The sequence below is a fragment of the Grus americana genome, chromosome 2 (assembly GCF_028858705.1).
Source record: "Grus americana isolate bGruAme1 chromosome 2, bGruAme1.mat, whole genome shotgun sequence".
Lineage (NCBI taxonomy): Eukaryota > Metazoa > Chordata > Aves > Gruiformes > Gruidae > Grus > Grus americana.
The window spans coordinates 147,676,404-147,695,816 of NC_072853.1; the positions used below are offsets into that span (position 1 = coordinate 147,676,404).

The 19,413-nt window shown below is 36.5% G+C and overlaps 1 protein-coding gene across 1 annotated transcript in view; it reads left to right on the forward strand.

Annotated features, from left to right (window-relative positions):
- Window positions 1-19,413, forward strand: part of MALRD1 (MAM and LDL receptor class A domain containing 1) — a 280,047-nt gene that overhangs the window by 194,401 nt on the left and 66,233 nt on the right. The window contains exons 31-32 of the mRNA XM_054818588.1: window positions 3,298-3,455; window positions 11,025-11,226. Coding sequence (XP_054674563.1) covers window positions 3,298-3,455; window positions 11,025-11,226 — 360 coding nt within the window. The remainder of the gene's footprint in view (window positions 1-3,297; window positions 3,456-11,024; window positions 11,227-19,413) is intronic.

The window sequence follows — 19,413 nt, forward strand, 5'->3', positions numbered from 1 at the left end:
TGATACTCATATAACTTCACCTGAAATCTTCATCTCAAATAAGATTGCTTGAAAGACAGCAAGAGAAACTAAGAACATTTCCTTGACACTCATTACAATTTACAAATATTCCAAATTCTGGTTTTCTTTTGACTGGGATCCAAACTGAATAATTCTCACTTTGAACAAATGAGCATATGCACATCTGTAAGAATGGCTTGTTGGCTAGCAGTTTGAAACCCCATTACATAGCTTCACTTTATATGCCAAAGGCCTAAATTACAATCAATTTCAGGTAGAAATAACTTCAGCTCAATTTAATTGGGAAATATTTTTTGAAATTTTCACCCCAGTCCAAGTGGGTCTGACTCCTGAAGTAACACAGCAATGAGCAGCTTTCTGGTTTTGCTTTGTTAAAATCCTTATTTGCCACCTTACTAATAAGAAGTGCTAGATTGTATCTCATATTGATCTTGCAGCTGAAAAAACCTTATTTTTGTTCTAACACAAAATTTTTTGGTGATGGAAAAGTGGTAGGAGAAGGAAATCATTTGTCTTCTAGGTCTTCTAATAAGGCTGCCAGCTGGGGGGTTTTCATCAGTCTGACAGAAAATTTAGCAATCATGCCTTAGCATATGATGTTTATACTATTTGAATAATTTGTCAATATAGGGAAAGGCTAAATTTTAGAAATTAAGTTGGGTTCATCACTATCCGGTTTGTTTTACAAATATTTCTTTCCTTTCCAGAATAACAATTAGTTCATTGAATGTTCCTTCTGTGCATCTGCCTCAAGACCATCACAACTGACACTCTTTACAATCATACCTTCTTAAAAGTTACATCTTACACAGATGCATAAATCATATGCCTTATTCTTCACAAATCTTTGTTCTTGAATTATTTTACTTTAATGCAGACTGAAATTTGAGAAACTTTAAATTGCAGAGCATATGAAACTACACTCCTAGATTCAGCTGCAGAATACACGAACTCATATATGCGGGGGGGGTATACAGGGTGATATAAAGGCATCAAGTTTATTTTTAAGGATTTGAGAATTTATTGCCATAAGAAAAAGAAGATGGTATTGTGCAGATGCACAATTCACACGAGTTCATCCATAACTTAATTCAAGTTTGGGACAGTAATTTTTGCGACAGTAATGTTTGGAGTTCTTATCCAGAAGCTCCTACTCGTTGACTTCTGCAAGAGCTGGAGGTATGGTATAGTGAAGAGATACCATAGTTTAGAAGGTACTGTTTTGCCCAGTTTACAGACAGGGACTGAAGGTATGTTTGCACCTACAGAGTCTTTCTATTTTATATTTGTATTTCATGGTGTCCTTGAGATCAGCTTCCCAGGTGACCCAAAGGTGTGGTATGTGTGCCCTCTGCAGAGGACAGCACACAAGCACACCAAGCCATGGCTCCACATTAGCTCTGCAATACAGGTAGGACACTCATGCCTCTCATGAGCTGGAATGCTCCTTCCACAAGAGTAATGCAAGGATGCTTACCAGGAGGCCTGTCCTTCTGCATTTTGGAGCATAGACTGTCTGGATGGCCATGACTGGAGCATATCCCACCACCGGAGAACTGTCTGAAGGGGATAGCTTGACCATAGCGGTCTCTATCTATCTTACCTTAGATAAAAAATGTATCTCTACCCTTCTGTTCTGGCAGCAAAGCTGTTTGGTCAGTAAAACTACATTAAGAGGCCTTACCAGGCTGTCCAGACCTGCTCCCTGAGAGCTCAGAGCTTCAGCAGCCACTTGCAGTGGCTGTTGCCAGGTGGCGTGGGTGAAGAGGACTTGTGCATATCATCCATTGATGCTTGCAGCTACTCTCTACTTGACCCTCACCAAATAGCAGCATGTGTCCAGCCAGCTGCACTCCTCTTAAGCAGGTCTTAACGCCACCCTCAGCCTACCAGGACTAAAAAAACAAGCCACAGTTACAAAAGTGAAGGTGATTCTGACAGGAATGAACTTACCTTAGATAAAATATGCTACCTGAATACTGACACAACATCCTAGCTTCTCCCAATTCCAGTCTAGCTTGATCAAAGTCTCAGTCACTCTCAAGCCTTCTCCTTGTAAAGGACTGCAAAGCTAAGCTAAAGCTTTAGTTTTGAGCCTGTGTATTATGATCTTGAGGTAGAAGAATGGTATTTTTTTGGCTTGGTTTGGGTTTGGGTTTGTTTGAAGAAACCCTTTTAAGATAGTTAACCATTCTACAGCTATTCTGGCTGCAGCTAAGGCATCACTTCCATGCTAGATTAGAAAGAGCACACTGTGCTTTACCTGCCACCATAGTATGCTGACAGTGAAATTACAGGGAGACCAAATCTGGAAAGATGTCAGAACCCCATTCCCAAAGAAAACTGAAGAAAGCACTCGAACAAGACAAAAACTTGATCTGGTTTTTATGAACAGGAATTCAGTCTTTTACATCATGAACAAGAATTGAGCCATGGAGTTGAAACTTTCTTTGGAGTAGTTCAGCTACTCCAAAACAACTACTGACTTAGCTCTGATCTTCAGGTGTTACTTCTTTTGGATTTATGAGGAAATTGTCAATCTGCCAATTAATTTAAAAAACAACAACAAACAAACAAAAAAACCCAAAACCCCAAATGAAACAACCAAAACCATACAAAAAAACCCACAAAAAAACCCAAACCAAAACAACAAAAAAAAACCCAAACCAAAACAAAAACAAAAACCAAACAAGTCAGCAGCATGATTTGTCTATTCAACCACTTGCTTTTGGTGGTAAGTGGTCATGTTAGGTGAAAGGCCTCTTTTGGTGTGTAAGAAGGGGGCATCTTTTTCTGCTTGGAACTGAACGATGAATTCTCTTGTATACTACCTTGTGGTTTTTCAACAGCAGCTGAATGATAGGAAACGTAGATATCTTGGCCCACTAACAAGCCTCCGGGCTTTGATGCATTCCCTACTGCCATGCTGCACAACAGGGAATTTTCCTGGGTAAGAGTTATCAGCAAAGGTGCTCCTGATTCCTGCAATGTCAACCAACTGATCCTTAGAATCTGTGAGTGTTTTTGTTTGCAACATGTTTTAAATTTGTTATTCAAATATGAATCAAGTATTTATGCAAGGATAAAAAAGACACACTGTGTTCTGAGGAAGGTTGCGTTACTATTGTATGTAAAACCCAGAAATATACAAAATATTAACATGGAAGATCACTGTACAGCCAAGGTAGGTTATATGTGCATGCAGTAAAAGATACCAGGATCTGAAGCATCAAGTAGTATTGAAAAATTATAAATGTTTTTTATCTTTTTGTTAAGGTAGAGGACAGCGGTTTTTGTATGTAAACTCATCTGCTCAGAAGGAAGGAAACAGAGCGAGAATAATTACTACCAAACTCTTCCCAGCTAGCCTTGGAGTCTGTAGGGTTCGGTTCTGGTTCTGGATGTTTGCTTCTGGGCAAACAGGACTCTTAAAGGTAAGAGAAAAAGCATGTCTACTACATCGTGACATAGTAATATTTGCTTTAGTAGTATTTGTATTTCTGTCTAGAATGAGCAAAATCTCAGAGCTTATATTAGCAGTACTTCACAACTTCGTTGCAGTTACACCTATATACAAAATTTTTGCCAGCAAGATCAAGCAACAATTCTGTTTTAGTTTAAATTCCATTTGAAGTCCTTTTGCTATATATGTAAGAATTAACATTGCATGTTTGACTGCCATACTGAAACCTACTGAACATCAGCACAGTTCTCTGCACAATTCACCCTTTAACATAAAATAGAGTTAGTTTCCAATATTTAGGACAAAAACAAGATGTGGTTTAAAATAAAAGTTTTAAACATTATTAAAGTCACCATGGATGGATAGTGTTTGATTAAAATAACAGGAAATAAAGCATTTAACCATATTAACAATTGTAGCTCAAGCTTCCATGAAAACATCTTCTTGCTGTTCCCCAAGCATCCTTAATGGGCACACTTTTAGTTGTTAAGTACCCTAGCAAAAGTCCAAGCAGTGATCATTTCATGTGGCTCACTAAATAAATATGTTACATACTGCCTTTTTTAGAGGACTGAGCAAGACTCCTATCTGTGGCAATTTGTTAAATTTTGGAAATACAGGTTATGTCAGTTTTACTATGTGTGACAGAATATAAAAATTTGCACATACTACCAAACTCCTGAACTAAATTTGTCTATGTTAAAAATGAGCGAGAATATTTTTGTGGTCTTGGAACTGGAATTAGGTCAGGAAGTTTGGACCACTGTTTTTTGTACTTATTCTATTTGTCTTTGGTCTGGTTCTCCGCTGTAAAGGACAATCATAGCATAATTCCATGTGACTATAGTGCAATTCAGGCTGGAAGGGCCTCAGGAGGTCTCTAGTCCAACCTCCTGCTCCCAGCAGGGTCAGCTACAAGATCACCCTACAAGGTGCACGAATTTACCCAGGTGGGTCTTGAAAATGTCCATAAACGGAGACCACTCAACCTCTCTGGGCAACCTCTGCCACTGCCCAATTGTCTAGCATGAAAAGGTTTCTCCTGATATCCAGCCAAAGAATAATGTTACCTTTCATTCCAACTTTTGTCTGTCTTTTTTTTAAGTAATTTTTTTCACGATGGGGTTTGCACCTCAATTTTATCTCCAGCACCTAGTTCATGGAGACTCTGAGTATTGCTATAAACTTAAGCAGATACTTCTGCTTTTCAAACTGATTTTAAATAAGTTTCAAATTATTTTATATTTAACATTTCTTTCTATTCAGTGAATAAAAATGCTCCTAATGTATTATTCCCAAATATACTTCAGTTATTTAAGATGAATTTTTTAAGAATTGTCTGCAATCTTGTAATTTTATTATCTGAACAGAGCTTTTAAAATGTTCCGCCATGTCTTCAGATCCATTCTTTCCAGTTTACATTATTTATCCTTCCACATACACAAACTCTGAACATTAAGATTAAGAAAACAAGAGTAGGTAAAGGTCAAGAGCACTTCCAGATTAAATTGAAGTAAAAAGCAAACAGCAATTTCTTTTTGGATCTGTTGGTATCCGAAATACTGAAATTATCTTTTTGTTTAAATTCAAGTATCCTGGACATTACAGTATGCAAGAGTGCAGACAAAATTTTCTTGAAGGAGCTTCTGAAGTTTTTCAAGCATCACAGAAAACTTAGAATTAGTGAATAAGTAGATGTGTGTGGCCTATGTGTGAGTGAGTGAATTAACAGGCAGACAGCCAAGCAGAGCTTTTTGGTTTTGGGGTTTTTTTTTTTTTTTTTCATTTCAGACTAGTTTAATTAACTCTCATTACCTTCCATTTCATAAAGAGATCCATAAAGAAATGTCTTACTCCCACATAGAAATAAGGCTCCCTGTTTATGGCTTTGCAACATGTACTCTTTATGTAGAAGCATATAACAATATTCATAACAGACTGAAGTACTCAGCAAGGAATTGTCATCCTATCACAGACCCAATTTACCCTTATAGATGTTTTGGGTTTTTTCTGTCAAACTAGTAATCTATTTCAGCACCAACTGTTGCTGTTATTAAATCAAGAATATAAATGAACTGTAAACATTTAAGTGAAAAACAACCCTAAAAGAACAAAAAAGAAAAAACAATGAAACCAACAGCCCAAAACTTCAAAAGCAACATCTCAGCGAAGATTTTTGTTCAGGTTGCACTGAAGGTGAAAAAAGTCAAACTGTAATAGGAAGTCTGAAGAATGTGTTAGAATATAATAACATCTGTACAAAAGCTGATGTTATAGCTGTTATCTGAAATATAGCTATCTGGTCAGGTCTGAATTAAAAAAAGAAGGACTGCAGAGGCAGAACATACAGAGATGTGCGATTAAAACAACATGCAGGGAATCTGTAAAAAATAAAGATAAAAATGAAAGATGTCTTGGTATAGGAAGTAGATGTGGTAGAACTACATGAAATAATGTGATGTTATGGGAATAATCCTATTTTTAACCAGAAAAAGAACTATTCACTGAGAATAGAGAAAAAGGAATTAGAAGTGCTTCTCTTCTATATTCACAATGCACATTTCAATTGCAGAATTCTATTGTCATAAACTCTGTAATTTGTTCACAGGCAAACCAAAAGAATAGGCTATTATTATTATTATCTTTAAAAAAAAGACACAATGTTTAGAGCAGCTCTTGCATTAACAAAGAATGGATGCTATTTAAAAGAGATCTGAATACTAACGCTTCAGGACATCAGCCAACTGTTAGCCAATAGGAAAAAAAAAGTTGCTTCATAATGACTAAGTACAAACCCACTAGCTTTCCTTAGGTGTATAAGGTAACAGCCTTTGAGAGGTGAGTTATTCAGCACTAAATACATGACCAGTCTAATATATCAATTAATATGCTCTGAACAAGAATAGCTCTTAATATAAACAAGTTTTACTGCATTATGCTGCAAATGTAGATTAAAAAAATGCATTTCTCTTTATTTTTTGTGACTATTTAGTTGTATGTAATGAAGCAGGAGACAAGTTTCAGCAAGAAATTGAGGTTATTTTCACGCCTGTTTTATTCCAGTGGGGATCCCATTGGTCATCTCTCAGAGAGACAGAAAACATTCAGCTTTCATTAAGCTTCAGTACTCTGTCTCTGTCTGTTTACTTCAGGAGCTAGTCGTACAGTTGAGAAGTAAAACCAAAATTAATTCCTGATGTGATAGCATAATTCTAATGTATCAATTTTCTGCCATGGTATTTGTTGATAGTAACAGAACTGAAGTACAGTAAATTTTATTATAGGACAGGTCAATTTTACTAAAAATGACTAAATTTTTTATTACTTCAAACTCATGTTTGAAGAAATGAAAACAGGTATATAATGTTTTTAAAGTGCTTCTCTATTGTGACAGTGAATTGCGATACAATTTTGGTAATCTGATTTGTGGGCTTTAGAGAAACAATTTCAGTTTGCCTCTGGTGTAACATCAGCCCAAGGAAGATGCGCAATGACTGCCAAGGAATGTGAGGAGTTCAAAAGCCTGATCTTAAGGATGTAGAGCGGAAAACATAGTATCATTATTCACTGGAGTCAGTGGGAAGTTTCCTCAGCTGACACAAGTCTCTGGTGCCTAGTGAAGTGAAAATACAGATTGTCTTTCAGAAGATTTTCCTGCTCCCTTGGCTGGAGATGAAAGCCTATGTGTTGGGAATGATGGGAGAATACACCCCTTATTATGCGCCTTTCAGATCTGCATTGGTGTCTTGGTTATTAGTCAGTTAATTAACCTTCCAGATGGAACATAGTACCTTCCAGCATGCCAACTGCTAGAGTCAGGCAAGATCAGGATGATAATATGTTATCCTGAAAAGTCAGCAGGAGGGTACAGGAAAGCCACATGAGTTGTAACAGCCGATGACTAAGTAGAAAATAGCAGTTTATACTTCATGACCTTCAAAAGTGCATGCACTTTTCTCATCCTCAAAATGAAACAGAAGTTGAAAAAAGAATTCAGGAGTTCCTAATACACAGGACATGCTGTGGAGAATTAGAACTGAGTCATGATTTTAAGGCAGGAATGGAGTTTGCTAAAGAATGCTGTTCACATATGGACTACAAATGAACCAGCTGGCAAAGGCACCTTGGAGAAAGACCAAGAAGCTAGCATAAAAGCTTCTTAAAATCTCCACAAAGTGTGTATTGGGTATCGTCACTCCTGAGCTTTTCACACTGCAGTGAATGAAGTGATAGCTCTATTTCTGATGGTTCCTATTCATTTTGGTTTAGATTGTCTGTGCAATCTAGAAATGGTGTCATAGAATCATAGAATCTTTAAGGTTGGAAAAGACCTCTAAGATCATCAAGTCCAACCGTCAGCACAGAATGAGGAATAGACAGATACAGTGACTAGTTAGTACAATACATGCTTGTTACTTTTCAATTAAAATGATGGACTTTAGCCCACAACTAGGTCACTATTACCTGGAGCAAATCTCCCCAGACTGATAGATACAGAGTTGTTCAATGAGACCTCGCTACCGAGTTGGTTTTGGTTTTGGTTTGGTTTTTTTTTTTTTTCATTACATGCCAAAGCGTGGGATTCATCTTGCTAGCTTTTTCCTCTTTCACATGTTAAATTGTTTCCACCCGCAGGCTAGCTTGTACGTGATTCACAGGATGCAGTGTAGGGAGGTGTGGGGAGGTGTGGGGTCCCTGAGGCATGAAGCACCACACAGCTGCAGCTCTCCAGGGCTCTAGGGAGCTCATACCTATGAGAATTTGCTCTACCTTTCATGTGCCATATATGTATACACAGACCAGCAAAAATCTTGTATATGTACTTCCTGACCCAGAAGATGCTTCAAACTCTCATTGACATGTATAACCTTAGCAAAGAATGCAGTATCACATGTTATAATTGTTTCTTCACTTTCTGTGGGCACAATCTCTGAGAGAATAAGATCTGCATCCCCAGCTAAAGAAACAGACTCCCTGGGCTTCTCATGTTTCTGAACTCCATTGTAATCTCATTTGATTTAGCATATATTTTAAATTATATATTATTCTTTTAGAAATTTCAGTTAAAATTTTTTGAAGATGCATAAAAATATAGACCCTTTCCTGACTTAGTTACAGATAGATAAAGACTTGGAGAAGTGAAGCAAAAGTATTCAGGAGTACTTTGTCAGAAAGTGGGATTGAAGGATTTCCTCAGGAGTGTACATGAGAAATGGAGCAGAGCTGGGAGCTCATCTGAGATTTCCTATGTACCAGTTTAGAGATTTACACTAAATGCTGTTTCCACAGGTTACCTATGTGCTTGTTATGAGAAACCATACACCAGGTTTAAACTTTAGTCAAACCTAACTGAGGACATAGCTACATAAATTAACACAACATGTTAACTAATCCATAATAATCCAGATATCTGCATATCTGCATCTTAGTTTATGATAAATGAGTTAAATCTCAAAGAAAAGAAAGATAAGGCATATAAAATTACCTTACATCTATAAGAACGGAAGCTGATGTCATCAAAATGTTACATTTTAGACCCAGTTTGACTTGTTGCCACCCCAGACCCCTTGGCCAGTATACATACAGCGGGTTTCATGAGGGATTTACTGTTTTTACTGAGCTTGAGCTGCAGAGTTGATCTGTATGTACACAGAATGACCCCATGCTCCACGTGAGACCAGGCTCAGTATGGACGTGATGCAGTTTCTCTGTACATAGACAGAACTGCCTGAGTAAGCGGCGTGCTTTGAAATTTTTACTATGAAAAACTTCTCCTACCAACCTGAAAAAACGCAATGGGAAAAAAATCTGATTTAAAAAATGGACCAGTCTTTAACTGTCCTGTTAAAAGAGACTCTAGCATTGTCTTCAAATGTCTTTGATTCTTCCCCCTTCCCCAACAGAGTTATCTGTGCCGCTCTGAGTCTTTTCAATGAGATATATCTCAATACTAACCTTCAAATAGTAGAAAATACCACTGCATGATACAGTAATAGCAAAACCCACATGAATATTATTATGTCCTGTAAAATTCTAGATCCCTGAGATTGTTATATTTCATAAATGGTAAAATAGTGAATTATTCCAGTGACACATACAGGCGTTGTAACATAGTCCTGACCTCACATGTAAAGTTATTCTAATTAAGGGTTTCAACCTATTAAGGCCTTAGAGCCTGATAATGTGATTGCACACAGTTTTTCATTTTTTTTTATGGGTTGAATCATCTACTTTTTCTCAACACCCATCCTTTTAGCCCTGTAAGGTGCATGCTTTTAAGAAGACCATGGCCCTGGATAGTGCTGTTAGTCCTGTAATCGAACATCAGGCTCAACTAAATTAGGTCCTGATTTGGATTATTGTGTGTCAGTTTTCCGACAGTTCTCTCCTCCAAAAATGAAGTAACTTGCAAGAGCATTCAGGCATCAATGATATTTTAATCAGTACACCAACTTCTACAAAGTACGCGGTTCACAGTACCATTTGGGTTTTTAACTTACTTCTCCCACCAGGTTGGCTAGGAGAGGTAAAGGTATGTAGTTACACAGATCATTAGTATAGGTTTAAGTTTATAACTTTATGGGTCTCAGGTTTTGTGTTCCATCATTAAACTGGAGCACTCAAGTGGGAACATGAACCCATGGCTCACTGGAAAATTAGTCTAAAGTCTTAAGAGAAGGATTATGGTGGAAGTGATGAGGAGAGGATAATAATTAAACTATTCAGTCCCTTAAAGAACTAGTTATGATCTGAAATGGTTAGAGTATGCTTACCTTCATTACTCCAGTTCTTTTTCATTATTTCTTACCTGTTTTAGAATGTATAAGGATTTTGGACACCTGAGTGGGTAGAGCAACTACCTGTATAATCTTCAGACTTTCCTGTGCTTGGTATTAATTCATCAGTTGTTGGTTAATTATGAATTCATTCATTGTCATTCTTATTGCTTTCACTATTTGATGATTTTATATATTTTTTTTATTTATGATGTTACTAAATATGCTTGAGCTAATTTACCGTGACTGCCTGAAACATTGTATTATAAATTGCTTGTACCGGATGACAGACTTAAATCCCTAGACGTTAAGCCTTTTATTTATATCTCTAAAACCTTCACCCAGTCTATCAACTATAAACCGGTCACCTTTCAGGGATGAAAGGATAGCTCAAGATCCTATTCAGTCTTTTCTTCAATGTTTAGATGAATTTGGGGTTAGATCTTTACTCATTAGCTTCTATATGTCAGGCCAAAACTGTCTGTAGGTTTTCCACTTAGTGATTGTATCAGCAGATTGCTTTATTTTATTTTATTTTGTTTTCATAGTAGTTTTTTATTTGTGGCTGAACTAGCATTAGAAAAAGTATTCAGTAACATTTGGTCATCACCAAGAAGGTGTGGATTTGAACCGCATCCAGAGGGCCAGTACCACCCAGGCAGGTAGCTGCACTGTTGTGCTTGGGCTATGTTACTCCAGCTAGCTGCGCTCCTCTGTTGCTTAATGCGGAGTCAGCTGCATCTCTTGGGTTTCATTCTCAACAGGTATACACAGCTGAAGAACATGGAATGGAAATTCTTATGTGGTCTTCTAGCAGAAATGAAGAAAACAAATGGATGTATGCAAATGTGCTCCTCTCCAGTAACAGTCCTTTCAGAGTTGCCTTTGAAGCTGAAGTGGGGTTGAGTCAACCCACAGAATTTGCTCTTGATGATATTTCTTTCACCCCAGAATGCATTGATGAAGGTATGCTATTACACAAATATTTACAATACATGTTTTCTTTTCAGAGGGCAGAAGAAAATTGTAGCATTTTATATTTCGACGTACATCACAGTTACAAAATCGGTAATTTTTTTTTAATGATTGCAATACTGCTATGCTTTTACTTCATTCAGAAAAATGTAGAAAAGAAATGGACACATTTTCCCTTGCAAGGGAAAGAAAAATGTGCTAAGGAAAGAAAGACCAAATTTATCATTTATGACCCACATGACAAATTTTTAACTAGTGCATTTTTCCCTAAAGGAAAGGAGCCATTATACCTATCAGAAGGGTTCCTGTCTATTTGTTGGCTGAGTGTATCTGAATAAAGATATTCACCCATGGACTGTGGAAGATAGTTTTGTGTTATAACTGGCATTTGAATATATTAGTAATTATAGCAACTCAGAATATTACTCTCATGGAGGGCCTGTTAATGTTTTTATGAACCATGCTTGAGAGGGATTTACCATCATTCAACTGCATTGGTTTTCTCCTGTATGAAAACAGTCAGAGAAGGCCTTAGTTTGGGATGGAAGAGTTTTACGAGTATCAGAATGGTTCACAATTATTTAAAAAAGGAAATGGTTAGTTCTTTTATCTTTGCTCTCTTCATAAAATATATCAGCAGTATAGCAAAACTACCTCACTGCCAGGCTCTTTACAGAATTTACAAGCTCAATTCTGCTGCAAAAGCTAAGTGACTTGAATGGTATAAAAAAAAAAAAGTTAAATTCTAATGCCTTATAGTATCATGTTTATTCTGTGAGAAAGGCATTGGTTTACTTTGCAAAAGAAATACAGCATATGATACAGTATCAGAAGAAAAAATTAAGTATGTGTGCAAATACAGATTCTGATAGGAATATTGGCCATTCCTTATTTTAAAGAGTCAAGAGGGGAAGAAAACCAAAGAAACAGAAAACTCTTTGTGTAGATCATCATTGATAAAGACCAACTAGGAATGATTATGGTTCAATAAATGCCAATACGGATGTCATAAAAATGTTCTTGAATGACATTTCTTTCTATTTATACAGCTCTCACTGTACTGTTCAGATAGGATAGCCTGTGTATGAATTAGTTGTCATGCTGTTCAAGAAACTGCTTTTTCTTATTGTGATGAGTAAGCAGCTCCTTGGAGGATTAACAACATGCTGATTAAGGCTTAAAATGAAATATATGTTCACGCAGGTGGCATTTGCTCAGTTTCAAGCTGAACAAAAGTTTTGTTTATTTTTTCTGAATAATGTCACCAACGGGCTTGGGCAAATATTATTTTGGAATATTCTTCATTGAGCTGCAAACTATGTACATAAACAAGTGCTTGTTCTACTCTTATTATGTTAATCACCTTTGTTAACCATACCTGAATAATTACTTAGGCAGCTTCATGCATGATATAAGATAAGAGAAAGGGGAATTTTCAAATTATGTATTTTAAGTACCTGTAATTAACTGGAAGACCTAGGTCTATATTCAAACAATGTATATAAATAAATTTTCTACTTTTAATGGAACTTATACTTCGGTAATTTATTATGAACAAACATGAATTCAGAGCACGGGAAAAATCTTCCATGGAAAAATGTATGTTAAGGTATCCTGAAATAATCATAACTATAGAAATAAGGAAATTTTTATGGAGCAATGTTTTCTAATCACCTTATTTTTCTCCAGAGATTTTCCAGTTGTAGAGTACTTCGAAGTATCTAATCTGTAACACACTCTGTCTTACAAATACGGTATATCTTAAGGAAAGCCTTAAGAAAAATTGTTAGAGTTCTATTGGTTACTTACAGTTTGTTGGATAAGTCACAAACTCATACCTTATCTGCACGCGACCATCTAAAATAGATGAGACCGTCTTACTCGGTCATGTAGGCTCTTTGCCCAGCTGCAGAAGGGGGAGACATCTTCAGGAGTCAATTTATATTCCTTTGTATGGTAAACTGGCAATCAGCCTGGAATTACTTCTTACAAGCTGCAATACTTACACAAAGAAATAATAGTTTATCTTGTTCTATCTGTATTATCTCATTATTGTCTTGTCTGAAAAAGAAACAGACTTTTCCTTGGACAGTTAACCTGTTTAACTTAAATGCAGGAAACTTGTCTCTGTACTCACTTGTATGTTCCAGTCAATTTCTGTGTATTTTTTATGGTGATTTCTAGAGGTATAGGAAGGATCTGTACATTAATTCTTTATGAAACATTGTTCTTTGTAAGTCTATTCTTTATGCTTTTGCAAGAATAGCATAAATTATATTACCCTAAAAGCAGCCTAAGCAAGTCCTCTGATATGGCAAATACTGGATACCCAAGGAAATGTATTAGAAAGAACATAATAAATTCCGCCCATCCCCAGTCTTTCCTAATCTGTGTTAATCTGCTTCAGAGATTTTCTGAAGCTCTAAAGGTCATGCTTTCTGATAGCTCTCAGCTGATTTTTCTTCTATGAATTAGCCAGTTCTTTCTGAATATACACAAACTTTTAGTTATTATTGGAAAATCATTTTTCATTTTTTTTGGTATTGGAAAAACATCAGTTGGCAAACTTTGGTTGCAGGAGGTCTTTTTCATGTTTTTTAATTCCCGTCACATAGCATCCCTCTCCCATGCTCTACTGCAGAAGATCTTTCACTCATTTAAATGCATTACTTGGAATTCAAGTACAGAGTATTCTATTTTTACTATTTTTTTTCTTTATACTTCCATTCATAACCTTTGGATTGCATTAGATGTGCCATCCTAGATCTATCCTCCTCAATCTTGATGCTTCCACAGTTACAAATTCTACTAATCCACCTCTTGTTCCTCACTTAATCAGGCATCTGATTTCAAACATCTTATTTTTACATTCCCCACACATTTTTTGCCTCCACCAACCATTCCAGAGTTGTATGTGCACCCTGACAATTCTGCCAGTTTCTTCTATCATCCGTTGCCCTCCCCCTAGTTTTTAGTCACTCTTACTATTTTCCCAGGTGTGTAAAAAAAAGAAAAATTTAATTAGAAATTAGATAATGGAAGGCAATCTCCTAATGAATTTGTGACTTGATATATAATCTCCTCTCCAGACAAAAAATGATATCTAGATGCTGTTACTTAAGTGTGCATTGACGTTCTGTTTTTTCATGGGTTTGTACTGTCCTGGATAGAGTCCTATCCTAATAATCCTTGCTAGCCAGGTAGGCCAAATCTGTGCTTGTGAAGAGGCAAGAGAACTACACAAAATCTGTGTATCATCAATCACAGCAGTTTAGGAGGAAGAACCTATCTCTGACTTTTAAATATTGTTCCTGACAAAGAGCAGCTACTTAGAAAGAGGTGTTATTTTTTTTACTAATAATTGTTTCTAAGTGCTTAAAAATTCAGATGGTAAAATTTGAAAATATTACGTGCAAAGAGTATAAAATCACTGCCCTGTAGATATCTGAGCGAGAACATTTTCCTTTAACAAAAACGGTGGGAAAGTTTACTTACTCCACTGACAGTCCTGCTTTGATTTTTGCTCATCATGTTTATTCAAAGACGGAGATCAAAGAAAAGAGTATTACCTGCAGCACAAATTTTGTGTAATGCTCTCCCTTTCACAGGATAGCTTTGCTGCTGCAGATCTTTTTCCTCTATCTGTATTATTATTTTTTAGCTTGTCTTTAATTACTTTGGGTTTCCTGAGGCAACATGTTCTAAATACAAGCAATCACAATTTAGCTGGTTGGGAGCTCTAAGTAATAAAGCTTTACCAGCAGCTCTAATTCAGCTGAGATTTTTATTTGCTTTTAAGTAGTCAGCCCTTATTAGCCATGAGAGTTTTTACAGATCCAAGAATACTCCTGAACATTTAAAAAAAGCGTGGTCTAGCTACTCCCTGGCCTGCTGCAGAAGTAACTTCTAGCTGATGCCCATGCCTGGAGGCAGCTGCAGTGGCAACCCTCAGTGGCACAGGATCTAGCTTAGTTCAGCTAGGATCAACTGCTAAATGAGATGCACTCTTACCACTTCTCAAGGTCCTCTATTTTCTGCTGATAATGATGTGTGAAGATCTTATATTACAGGAATTAGTGCATCTTAGGGACCAAAGAATTTAGTTGTTACTCAGTTCTAACCATCTTCTTTAAACTTTTACGTAATACCTTGATTTTTTTTAAATTATTTTTATTTAATATCTTATTTTTTTAAAAAATAAAAGTTAAAAACCATTTCCATTTCTAGTTTCAGATGAACCAAGAATACCAAGGTATTGAATTAGATTTTGATGCCTGTCTCATAGTGTTTTCTAGTTCAGATGAAACAGGAGGCATCACAGAAATTCTTAAAATTTCTGCTTCTACTTAATTTAAATCCCAGCATTATCCCAAAGATGGCTAAAACCCAAACTTTATTCTGCTTATATAAATCAGAATTCTATGTTTCACTCATTAGTGGAGAAATAAGCTGGATGGACAAAATCCGTGTAATTTAAATAGTGAGGTATTAGTTACACAGCGCTTTTATATATTAGGAGAGTATTCTCAAGAAACAAATAAATAGTAAATATATTTTGTGATCCCTTCCAGAGATCACCCAAGCAAAATATTTGTGCTTATGGAGATCTTCTGCTGGAGGAAGGTAAATCTCAGTACAAAGTCAGCGCTGACCGCTACTCCAGCCCTCTCATGCAGTGAAGTTACCTGCTAGCCCCTCCTTAGCAACAGCTCTTTGTGAACTTACACTTCTAAATAGTAGTGTTTTCAGTAATTGCTTCATGTTTTGGTTTATTCAGAAACAATAGTTTTGACACTTTAAGATGAATGTTTGGGCTGCATCTTGGGTATAAACAGGAGTGCAAACCTCATGCAGTGCCCCAGGCTCCAGAGTGTTTGAGAAACCAGTATATGCTTTTCCACCATCAGTCATGCTTTCAATGTTTATCACCGGTTCAGTATTAACATTGCTTAGTAAAATACTTAACAATTCAAAGAAAATATTCTTCTACTCCACTTTTCCTTATCATGCTGTATTTTTTCATTTCTTTTTTTAGTCTATGTCTGCTTTCATAGTTTACTTCCCACAGCTGATCAATGCTATTTGAAGTATTTTCCTTCTTTTCTTCTGTTTTATAAACTACTTTTTATCATCCTTCATCATTTTATTTAAAACCCTTTTCTACCCTTGTGCTTCTTTTTGTCATCCATTCCTTTCTCATTTCTGTACAAAACATTCATAAAAAAGAGAACTCAGAACTTCAGGTCAGTCATAGTACGTAAGGAAAAGGTCCAGCTAGCAATATAACTTGTCTCCAACAGGTATGGATGGCTGGGAAAGAGTATAATAAAAGGGCAATTACACGTACTGTTTTCCCCCAATACTTTTCCCATTGCCAGCCGTTCGTAATTCAGAGTCTTCCTGAGCCGTATGTAGTCTCAGCATAGTGATCCTCGGGGGGCTTTTCCCTTGAACTTGTCAATTCCCTTTTTAACATCAGGGAAATTTTTAATACTCAGGAACTAAATTATATGCGGATGCTTGTATGAATCTAGGCTTATCTTCATGAACAGAAAAGCTGTTCGGTGCTTCCTCATTTAGGTCTTGAAAAGTATAAAAATTTTATTTAAATCTTGGTGATTGATTCACTCTTCTGTCTGGTGGGTAGGATTTCTTCAAGACTTCTCCATGTTGGCATTTTCAGATCTCACAAAAGATGTATGCCTGACAGACACAATCCTGAAGTTCTTTCAGAGCAAAACAATTTCCATTGATCTCCAGACAACAGTAGAATTAAGCTTTGTCTAACAGCAATATGCAATACCATATCTAAAAGGTGTGAAAGGTGTAGGTGCTGGCACCGAGCTGAGAAGAAGGAGAGTGTCCCAAAGGGTCAGAACTCTCTCGTTGTTCAAGGTGGAAGGAAATGGACTTTATCACTGACATCTTCTAACAAAAAAAAAAAAAAAAAAAAGTGTTTGTAATTAAAACATAGCAGAATGAAGATTGTTTCTAAGACTTTTTCACTGAAGTAACTTAGTAACAGAATAGTGACTATAAATACTATTTCCATATAGCCTAGATAGCATAAGGAAAGAGTAAAACAAAAATCAAAAAAGTCTTTGTGGATAATGAGCTAATGGTCACTAGTCAAGGTTTTAAAAATCAACTATTAGTCTGAGCTACTATAATTTTAGGTGTTTTCTTTAGGTATACTAAAGGTAGCTGGTTTTCAGAAAATGGTGAGTAGCCATACCTCAGAAGTCAATCCCCTTGTGATTTCGGATTAGAAACCACAGAGCAAAGGTAATATACCTAGAAATGCTAATTTCATATTGGGTAGTTGTTATTTATTTGTTTCTCTTATAACATATATTGAGGACTTTTTCCTCCCTATGTTATCTCTGCTTCATGGAACACACTTTTTGAATCCTGATTGTCTATAAACCTTTCCTGCTCCTCCTGCCATAGACTTCCATTTGCTTCGCAACAGGATCTGTATGTTTATATACGATGGCATAATCTTTAATCACATTATTGAACACTATGTTATTCAAAGCACCCTCTGCTTTTTCCAATATAGAGAAATCCCTCATGAGAGCTAATTGAATATTTTGTTTTCTCTGTGCACATTATTCAGATAGAGTTCTGAATGTAGAATTATTGATCTTTATGAAGAGGTTTTCTATACAGCATACAGCTAGTGTCCAAATATTTCAAAAATATTTGATAACTACATCCATAATTACTTTTTACAGTATAACGTTATCTACCTGGCAACTAAAAAGAGAATGAAATAAAATAAGCTCTATAATTTCGGGTATCAGATTGGAAATGTCCAAAACATTTTTGTTTTCAGAGTCATAAAAATAAAGAATGCTAAATTGAAACAAAAAGCAAAGTATGATATGGCCAAAATGTTTCTCCTGTACAGACCCTAAACCAGCAGACCTGCAGAAGCATTATGGGCAAACTAGCCGAATAACTAAACAGCCTAGAAACCATCCATTTGCAGATCATTTTATATGTTCTCTGGCACTTTTAGTAGATCCCATTTCACTAGATGTTATAAGAAAAACATAACTGACACCTGTATCTAATTAAGAGACAAAAGGTGTTTGGGTGGTGTTTGTGAAAAAGATAGCCCAGTGGTGCAGAGCGCGCCTTGCTGCAGGATGTGCGTGTGCAGGTGCGTGCGTGCGTGCGAAGCAATAGCGAGAAAAGTCTGCAGCGGAACAGAACTTATCTGACAAAGGCCTCGACCAAGTCAATGATCCATCTCTGAAACTCCTAGAGCCTGAACGTAGGAGATACTGGAAGGGTTAACTGCCTGAGTTACTGACACTACAGTGTTAGATCACAGGCAAAAACTCTGTACAGGAGACTTGACTTCTGATTTCATTAAGTTGCAAAGCCAGGGGAATCACTGTTAGCTTGCCCGCTCATGCTCACAGCGAAGCAGAAATCCCTCTCAGGTTGACATCTCAGGGAGTTTCTTTTCTGAAGGGCGAGAGGTGATTCAGGGGAGCTGCTGGGGGAAGGCTGCCTCTTAAAGCAAGGGAGGGGAAGAGGAAAGCAAGATTAGCAGTGATAGAGGACGGGGGATATGGGGGATATTTGTGATTAGTTTCTTTAGTTAATCAGTTTCTCCACGAAACTAATTAGAATATGTTTGAGACCCTCATTTATTGGCAGAGATAGGGCATTTCTGCATTTTTGAAGAGTAAAAATTGTGAGCCAGGGCATGGTACCTTAGAGAGATTCTTCAGCCTGTTTCAGTATCTTCCAGTGCACAGACCTAGCACTGGAAGAAGCCACATTTTTTTTTGTGGATATCACAGGAAGGGAAATTGGGAATAATTTTAGGATAAGATAGTTACACTATATAACTAGCATAATTAGTGGCAAGTCCTGAATGCAATTATGTCACGTATGTTTATAATACCTTGGTCCAAAACTTACCATTTCCCTCTGCTTTCTATACCTGTACAGAATACTGAAATCTTCTGATTCAAGCTAGATGCCTTTTGGGAAATCAAAAGTCTCTGGATTTATTAATACTGTATTAAAATAGTTTCATTAATATTGAACCTCCAAAACCCATCTGTTTACACCTAAAAAAACCAAAGCAAGCCTCAAATCACAGAGATGATATTTTGCCTTGCTAAGTTTGTTCATAAAAATCAACATATTTCCTTG